We start from the raw sequence: 10,140 nt of genomic DNA, 5'->3' as shown, positions 1-10,140 counted from the left end.
TCAATTAGGATACGATGACATGCAACAACCACGTGAGCAAGCATAGTCGCCTTTTACGCGGTAAGCATGGGTTGCTGAAGACCTACCATTCGACTTAACGGATCCGGTGGTCAGGCTGGCAGACGTGGTTGACAACAAACAAACAGAGATATTAGGATCTACAAAAGGGCCAATGAGGAACAGAAAGCAGGCATTTATTACATTTTAGGTTGTAAAAAGCTTTATTAAGACTGGCCAAACGTCAGGACATGTCCCCATTCGAGGGTGAACCTTCGTGGTCATGTCGGACAGATTGTATTGTTAAAAAAAATCCCTTTTCAACCCCTTATTTTTCCTGTTGGGGCAGGGCTGGCCCAGTCTAGAGCGCCCCAATAAGCTGTTTGAATTTTCCCCGTTCATTTATAGATAGTTGACACAAGCACCCGAATTCCCTGTTTTCAACTCTTGGAGAAGGGTATTGTAGGCACTAAGCTGGACCATATATTCCGTTGCCCACCCGATGCTGATGCCACCTTCTCAACAAGCAAGACAGACAATAGCAAAGCATTCTTCCTGTGCAGCAACAATCTTGGCATGATAATTCCTGTAAAAAAAATGTCAACAGCCGAATTTTATACCCCAAACTGTGGTCAGATTTCTTTGACCAAGTTTTTGGTCCAAGTTCTTGACAGTGTAAAAGCTTAAGGCACAGCAAAAAGTATATATTTGTATAAAAAGTAATTTTTTTTCTTATAATTAGGCATCCCCAGGGGCTCCAGTTTGTGCTTCCATCTTCTTGCATATGAATCGAAAATTCTGCACCAGTAAAGTCAATACAAGGTAATTTGGCCATTAGGTTTAATTTACGCTTCAGGTATAGCCATGGTCTGATATTGTTCAGTAACCATCAAACAGCCAGTTCCATTCCAAGTATTTACCCACCTGTGCTGGAAATAATTGGGGCCAGTGAGACTGCCTTGTCTCTTTCATTTAGATGTATGCATAAAGATTGAGCATGACAAAACTTTCCACATGACTCTTACAAGCAGGACGACTTCAACTTTCCATGTCAACTTTCCCTTTATGTCAAGCACAATCCCAGCAGCTCCAGCCTTTGGGGTCAACAGATCACAACTTTAGGTAGGGTCAAGCATGTTCTTTCTAGAAAGAGCCTGTATGACTCATCAGTTTTTTGAGGTTACAATAAGGCCTCAAAGAAGCTTTCAAAAGGTTTTATGGTAGACATTTGGAGGACATTTCTAAATTTGACGCATCAGTGACAAAAATGATGTCTGATGCTATTCCTGTGGGTATATTTCAGGTGAACAATTGGCTTGCTTTTGCATGTATGTGTGATGGGTACCGCCATTTCGCGAACACCTGGTATCATCACTTTTTGATAGTGATTCATGAACGCATGCTCATGATATGGTCAGAATTACACAATTGACTCTTCTTTTGGCAGAAATTTTTTTCATCAATATAGAAAGGGTTTTGTTGCTTTTATATATTAAGAAACATCGTAAAAACAGCCACCAGCCTTTAATATGTCTTTAAGGGGACACATTCTTCACATCCTTGAAGAACAGGTCTGTCTTCAGCAACCCATGCTTGCCTAAGAGGTGACTAATGGGTTTGGGTGATCAGGCTCACTGATTTGGTTGATGCATGTCATCGTATCCCAATGGCATGGATCCATGCTCATGATATCAATCACTGGATTGTCTAGATCAGACTCGGTTTATTTACAGATAGCCATCATATTGCTGGAATATTGCTGGGTGCAACATTAAACAACAAACAAAACACACCAAAAAAAAAAAAGAAGCAAGACATTGTCCACTCCACAGTCTCCTGTTCAGTAGAATGGATTCACCCTTGCAGGTGGAATAGCTACCATCACAAAACCTACTCACACAGATGTTTCCTAATTTTGTCAATAGCAGTAGTGTATCATGAGTGCCATTTATCAGGACCTAGGACTCATGAAGATCCGGGTTAGAATAGGTCTTGAACAATCCATGCTTGTAGTAAGAGGCCACTACAAGGTACCAGGATCAGGTACCCTGGCTCTCTGACTTGGTTGATGCATGTGTAGCAGGATGTGGAGTCATCCCACAGATGACATCCTTACCTTGTCAGCCTGCTGACAGGGTTAACCTCTTTGGTCATATGGACAAGGTGTCCGACTTCTGATCAGAAGGTCCTCAGTTTGAATCCCATCACGGGACTAAGAAATTGTATGGCAGCTACACATGGATCGATGCTCATGATATCAATCACTTGATTGTCTGGTCAAGACTCGATTATTTACAGACCAGTTTCCTACAGCTGGCATATTGTGGAGTGCAGCGTTAAACAACAAAGAAACTATTAGGACCTATCGTTTCCACTCATTACTGTTGGAACTGGGCACTCAAATGTTCAGTCCTGGCAGGTATAGTAAGCTGAAACATTCATGATTCAATATTGGGACGTTAAAAAATCATAAGGAACAAATGTATTCATTATGAAATTACATTTTATTCTCATTTATGTACAATTCACAGTGTACATAAGATGCTTCCAATTATGGCTGACAATCTTCAAGCAATATGTACATAATTATGTCAATCAACATGTACAAATATTCACCTTCAAAAATGGCCATTATCAATTTGTGTATATATATATATTTATATATACTTACTATTTCATAATTCTGTGGTTCTCATCTAATTGCATATGTGTGTTACAGTTAGATTGTGAGGCTAGGCTCTCATGAAATCCTGGAAATTGAGAAATTTCAGTAATCTACATTTTTTGTCAGGTATTTCATGAATTCAGAAAATTATACTTAAATTAGACCATGATAATTTAACAATTGATGGAAAGTTAATTAAAATTTGTATAAAACATGAGCACTGTATTCTAAATATACATTTTAGGATTCCAATTTCTAATTGTTCAATAGCATTTTCTTCAACGTTATGTCTCCAGTAATTTCCCGATACAAAACATCAGTTTTGTTGCAGTATTACCGATTAAAATCCTCAACAATAATTTCAAGAAATCCCTATTTTCACCATCTTGCTGTACCATTCACACTAAACACCATATACATAATATACAGTCAGGAATGTGTTATATAACCTACTCCACTACATATTTGTGCTGGCATGCTGGCGACCACTTCAACATATAGATCTATATAAAACAGGCACCTACAGCTTTGAGCTTCAGTATCACAACCTGAAAGATATGGAGATAATCAGGTTATATTGATGGAAACCCTGTTAATCTGTATGGCAACATTCTCAGGAAACCACCCGGAAACCATCCGGAATATTGTCACTTATACAGGTTGGAGAACCCAGCGGTACTTGTCCAGATTAACAGGGTCCGGACAACCAAGGTTTCAATGTATAGAAGGTTTTCGGAAATGGTATACTTAAATGAACATGACAGGAATGTTTTCCTTTCACTCTTATCTATAAGGTAGCTGTAGCTGTAAGGTAACATTCTTCAGACAGGGGCATGTTTCGGTCAACTTTGCCATCTAACATCTGTACAGTAAAAATGAGGTTTTTATGAGAACTTATGAATGTTTTGTCTGCATGGCACTCACAACCAACAGTATAGAACATACACACCACGTTTATCCCAAGATTTATTAGGGTTGGTTGTGGACAGAAGCAGTAAGTAAGTGAAAGTTGATTTAATAGTAATCTTCCATTCATTCAATGAAGGATGAACAAACGATTGATTCCCTTAGTTCAGGGTCCCTTATATATACAACGCAAAACAATTACAGAACACCCACAATTGGAAGGCTGCGTGTTGCAATACTCACCAGCCATGACAGATAAACAAGTCATATGAAAAATCAGGTGTTTCTTAACTTCTATTGAGTAGTGTATTACATTTCAGAAACCTTGAAAACCCTTCACTACATATCAAATCACAAACTTGGCTCTAAAGTTTGGGAATAATGACCATCTTAGTACTAAGACTGCTTCGTGGAACAGGGCCAAGGACAATAATGCTGATGGCACTGCTAAAGCACATCTGTGAACTGAAACCAGGGGCAGAATACGTCCCAGCATTTTTGTAAGGGAGGGGTCCAAAATATCAAAATCTTACGTCAAATTATACATTTGGTTTTTAAAAGGGGACCCCGCCCCGCCCCACCCCACCCCGCATCACCCCATGCATGACAATCACCATGCCCTGACAGAAGGATCATGTTATACTCAAACGTTCAGCTTCATCCATCTGTTTACAAGATCCGTTCTGTGTCATTTGAAGATGACGCACAAGACACTGGGTTTCAATGAGTGAGTGAGTTGGGTTTAACGCCACTTTTAACAGTTTTCGAGTTATATCACGGCGTGTCAGCTTAATGTGGGAGGAAAGCCCAAAGTGATGCAGGTCTTAGACGTTTACCACTTCGGTGAAACCCACGAGCACGGGTATGGTGCTGACAAACCTAGAAACATCATCGGGGCGAACCGGGATTCTAACCCACAATCATAGGTTTCTGGCGTGCCCAAGGGACGCAACTCTGCACAGCGAATTGCGGCGCCTTAGACAACTGGGCCACCCGCGCCCCTGGGTTTCAATGAACCCTGGAATGTCTACATATATTTGCTGCTGCAAGCTGGATGGGGAATATGAAAAATGTAATTATTACTACCATGGTAACCATCAATATATACCAGCATCCATGCTTGAAAAGGCTACAACACATACAGGGGAACAAAGTAAAACCTTGTTATTCCAGATGGTATAATTCCAAATGAAATCTTCAGGATTGAGTGCAGCGTTAAACAACAAACAAACAAAACGCTGCTGTTACTGATTTTCTTACCAACAGAAAACGTGTTACTCTACCAATAGTAACAAAATCATCAACCTATAATACCAATAACATACCAACAGTAGCTACTACAAATATGTGGAATACACTTCTGAATATACAATATCCACAAGTACCTACAGACAAAAGAGCAAAGCACAACGTGTGTTGCCTTATTTCTCGTTCTACTGATGGGTTTAATGCCGCTGTGAACAGTGTTTCAGTGCATGGTTGAGGACAGCCAAAAGTGATGCAGTCCTTGTATGTTCCCCACTTTGGTGAAACCCATATATGTATATGGTGCTGACAATGAAACCCAGAAACATTCATGTTTAACCATGATTCAAACTCCTAATTTCAGATTTCTGTCACGTCGCCTGAATGCTTTGCACAGCGATGTCTGGGATGACTGGGCCACTCATGCCCCCATTTCTTGAAATACACCATATACATGATAGACCCCCCAAACATTCATGCTACATGTGAATCTGTCAACAGTTAATGAACAGCTTGTGTGGATAATCAAAAGAGGAAAGTGGCTTCCCATGTTTCTTTTTGAAATGGCTGAAAATATAATTAATTCTGGTCTTATGTTTCTGGGGACAATTCTCTTTACCAAAATATTTATTATATTTATATCTGGAGGACAATTAATGTATTGTGGCCTAATGGGAATTCCACTACCATCAATTTGCAAGTTAGAGCAAGTTGTAGCTCTCTTGATCACATCAAATCAGTATTAATCTTTACATCTGAAACAGACAGATGATGACAAATAAGTATATTGCACTTAATCTTTTTGACTTTCATTATTTCTGACACAATTTGAATGCAATTATTGTTTGCAGCATACACTGCCAACAGTTTTAACACAGCACAAAAGTACATACATACATCTGCATGTATTGTAGAATATGTAAGCTGAGCTAAGCAGAAAAAGTGCTGAAGCGTCAATAAGCAGTTTCCAAAATGTCCTCGGCTTATATCTACAGTTAACATTCCGACCCTGTAAATTGTTTTCAAAATAATTAATTTGGAATAATTCTTTCACCACTGCTAACATTTCTTGTCGTTGTTTCAGTCAAATAATACTGTATTCATTCAGGTATGTACAGGTAACAACCAAACTATAGCAAGCAATCAAAAAACTTTCTACATGAACCTGGTGACTTCAAGTCTCTTGAACAAGAATACACTGTTTTGTAAAACAAGTGACTCACTGCTGCAATCTGATTGGTTGAAAAACAATGGAATTTTGTGAAGTCCAGAAACCTCGACTGATCAAGGCATATGAACATTATTATTTAAAGTACTCTTGCTAAATAGATATTTGTTTTCTTGGTGGCAATATGTCACAAACACTGTATTTGACAACAGATCAACATGAATATTGTATTCATCAAATATAATTTTGACTAAAAATCTGACAAAATTTTCTGTGCTCTGCTCTTCTACGTGGTTTAGGTGTCCTTGATTCAAAGTGACGTGATGTCTTTTCGTTGTTCTTAGAGTATACACAGAGAGTGTTTGGTAGCACTCTCTCCCAGGGTATATTGTGATTACTAAGTTGATAAACATTCATGTGGTATTTTCATCATTTCAAACCTCTGACTAATGAGTTTAAAAACAAAGTCCTGGGTATCAAACATTCAATAACACTTGCAAATTTGAAAATGGATAGTTTATCGCCTATAGTTCCCTATCACTAGCCAGCTACTACGAGAAAATCTCTCGTTCAGAACACTGGTTCTAATGTACTGTTCAATCTACTTTAAATTCAGTGCAATACACCTGTGCTGTATTTATTAATAACCTAATCTAAGCTAATTTTAGCCAATACCTCTGTGGGAGTGCCCTTTGACTAATGCCTGATATCACAATGAATGTAAATAATGTGTTGTAAGGGTATGTGCTTCCCTCACACAAAGCAAAGTTCTGAATCCTGAAAAGGTAATAGCGGCATTACCATGGATTTTGGAATCCTTCATTATCCGTTGTACATATCTCAAGTCTATAATAATAACTACCCTTGACCCATCCACTACCATCGAGTGAGTGAGTATGGTTTTACGCGGCTTTTAGCAATATTCCAGCAATATCATGACGGGGGACACCAGAAATGGGCTTCACACATTTTACCCACATCGGGAATCGAACCCGAGGTCTTCGGCATGACGAGCGAGCGCTTTAACCACGAGACTACATGACCACCCCTCCGCTACCATCGAATTACAGAGTACATACTGTAAATCTTGAAATAATGTGCGCCTCCAAATTAATATGACTGCTGAACCATAGCCAAAAATGCACCTCAATATCAATGCGACATCACCTTACCCCTAGCCTATCAGTGCGCATTGGGTCATGTTGGCCTTTGACGAAGTGTTGTGTGGGTGGCGTCTGTCTTGTCTGCTGGAGTGGTCTATGATGCCTAGTTTGACACGAATGGGTAGAACTCTTGACCCCAGCAGTGATAACTTCCCAGATGCCTATTGTGTAATTCCTATTCTATGAATGACATTGTTATGTACTTGTTACAACTGCTACTCAATAAACCGTGCTTGTGTTTATATTCAAGTTGGTATTTCTGCTTTCCAAAGTCTGCAGTGAGTGAGTGAGTGGGTGAGTGACTTAGTTTGATTTTACGCCGCTTTTAGCAATATTCCAGCAATATCACGGCGGGGGACACCAGAAATGGGCTTCACACATTGTACCCATGTCAGGAATCGAACCCGGGTCTTTGGCGTGACGAGCAAACGCTTTAACCACTAGGCTACCCGACCGCCCCCAAAGTCTGCAGTGAGGCCGTCTTATTGTTGATAGTCATTTTGGAGACATAAATGTGAAGTTTCATTAATGCGAACAAAGACCACAGTAAAAGTCAAATTACTGCCCTGAACAAGAGAAGTTGGGTTTTTGGTAAGAGATTTAGACACTTCTGAAATGAAGTCTTGTGGTGAAAAGGTCCATGGTCACAATATCATGTGAATATTAAACACTTCATAGTTGAGGATGGCTTTGGGCTATTTAAATGGGGGAATTGGGACCAGAGATTGCACATAGTAGTTACAAGAATAACATTGAACGTTACTGCTCTGGGTCCTGCTTCATAAAGCATTCTTAGCACAAAGACTGTTGTAAGCCTATGTTAAAGTATGGAAGTATACGAACACCTAGTCTCTGAAATGAACACATTTTACAGAAGAAAAAAACCAGTTATTAAATCATAGTTGTAAAATAAAATAAAAAGGAGCCCAGAGACTCTCTCCATTTTCAGATACTGCAGTAATCTAAAGTTGCCAAATATAGACTTGCATGGGCTGTATTGGATATACTTGTTTCAGGGTCTGTATGACAGACTAGTATGGGAGCTACAATCATCTTAATGCAAAGATACCAGGTCATGCTGGGACGCATGTTGAAGTTGTCCCTCGTCATGCTGGGACGCATGTTGAAGGACGTATTCTGTTGAAATAAACACTGAAAATCTCAAGTTCAATGTGATGGATACACCCAGTGTTATCAAACAAAATAAGCTTTTCTTGAACTAAATATGTCTTTATATATTTTTGATGGTCCTTAGACATTGTGTTGGCAAGGTTTATTGGTATTTGTCTGACAAAACATCCGATTGATTCAGCAGACATGTCGAATAACAACAATTACTCAAAGGCACCAAATGAGTAACGTACAAAATCAAGGCCATGTTTCTGTTTGATTGTCGAATGTTACAGCTGCATATCTTACCGACTGAACCCAATTTAAAGACAACTGATTCATATATCATTAGAATTAAACATTTAAACTTGAACTACACTTTCGGACATTTACAAGCCGAAACTGTACTTGAATGATGTTTTTCTATATTTTAATTTTCATTCACAAAATACACAATCAAATGGAATCATTTTCAAATGTTTGTTAAGGGTATGATAACTTTTACCAGATTTACACATTAATCATTTACAAATTACACCAATAATTGGATGTCCTTTTCAAATGCTTGCTAAAGAGTGAATGTCATATCCTTGATAAATGGTAGAAATAATTCAAATAAGTAACTTTTAAATTTTGACAAACAAAAAAAATCTATCCAGTTTTCACCCTTGTCCTATTCCACCCTTGGCATGTACAGTGAAAATCAATGACATAAGCCGTGGTTATATCTACGAAGACCGAGGCACTTGCAGGTGGCTGTGGTGCAGGGTGGCCTTTCATGACACATCTCCGGTCAGCAGAGTGTGGTTTCTTAAAGAGTATACACAATGGATGGGTTAGTCTAGTGGTTTGAGCCCTGGCTCATCACATCCGTTTTTAATTTCCTCGTGTACAATGAGCATACCATTCTTGTTCAGACGTGACTTTGCTCTTTACAGTTTAAGACTTGTTAGCTATGCCTCAATCATCAGCATTTGTGTAGTCATAGTCGATGGTGCTGTTCTGGACGTAGTCTGCTATGGGGTTCCAGAGAAGAGTGTTATAGGCCTTGTTGGGCGGCCCATGTGAGAATGGGAAGGAGGATGTGAGAACACAGGAGTTAAGGAGTGCTGGCGTCTTCTGCTTCTCCTCCATACCAAAGATAAGTTCACTCTTGGGTCGTTGCGACCTCTGGGAATCCCGCTGAAGGAACTTGAGCCGATGATGGAGCGAGATGACCTCCTCCACCAACACACACTGTTGGAGGTACCGAGAAGGGTTTCCGCCGCCGATAATCTGTGCAGGGATATTCCAACGAATGAAGCACTGTTTCCAAAGTTTGACAACTAATGGTGTGAACTGTGGATACAGGACACCGTTGACCTCGGGGAAGAACCTTTCTTCCTCCAGATACAAGTCCGTCAGCTTCATCTTGTACATCTCATCCCGAAGTGTCGCACCAGTTTCTGTTAGAGTCTTTTTCGCACTGGAGACTATTTCGTTCAAATCCAACTTGGTTCTCATAACATACAGTGGATTGTTGAAGAGAGTAAGATCAATTTCCCCGAGCTGGAACTGCCAGTCCCAAACACTGGGCAGATGGATGTGAGCCATGCGACGACCTTCCATCATGAACTTACGGCGCTGGTGGCAGTTGTTGAAGAGAAATGTGTCGCACAGACCCAGATGGACGCAGTCCCAGATGGTGGTCAGGTAGGTCTCCGTGAAGGCGAAGGAGGATGGGTACTGCTGCAACAGCTGCCAGCAACAGTCCAGGAACAGCAGAAAGATGGGAGCCTGCAACAATGGCCAATTAATGCATCTATGTGTAAGGCCTCTTTGCAGTACTTGGTTCGTGGACTTTTATTGAAACCAAAGGGTAACTACATTGTATTCAAAATATAATT

The 10,140-nt window shown here is 39.9% G+C and overlaps 1 protein-coding gene across 3 annotated transcripts in view; it reads right to left on the bottom strand.

Annotated features, from left to right (window-relative positions):
* Window positions 1-4,437: 4,437 nt before the first annotated feature.
* Window positions 4,438-10,140, bottom strand: part of LOC139479145 (myotubularin-related protein 10-B-like) — a 45,335-nt gene continuing 39,632 nt past the window's right edge. For all 3 annotated transcript variants that reach the window (XM_071261930.1, XM_071261936.1, XM_071261944.1), the window contains one exon: window positions 4,438-10,030. In XM_071261930.1, coding sequence (XP_071118031.1) covers window positions 9,215-10,030 — 816 coding nt within the window. In that variant the 3' untranslated portion in view covers window positions 4,438-9,214. The remainder of the gene's footprint in view (window positions 10,031-10,140) is intronic.

Source organism: Haliotis cracherodii, unplaced genomic scaffold (assembly GCF_022045235.1).
Source record: "Haliotis cracherodii isolate W230 unplaced genomic scaffold, xgHalCrac1.p SCAF_1, whole genome shotgun sequence".
NCBI classification, from domain to species: domain Eukaryota; kingdom Metazoa; phylum Mollusca; class Gastropoda; order Lepetellida; family Haliotidae; genus Haliotis; species Haliotis cracherodii.
The sequence above is the reverse complement of the archived record's forward strand: the minus strand, read 5'-3'. Positions and strand labels throughout refer to the sequence as shown.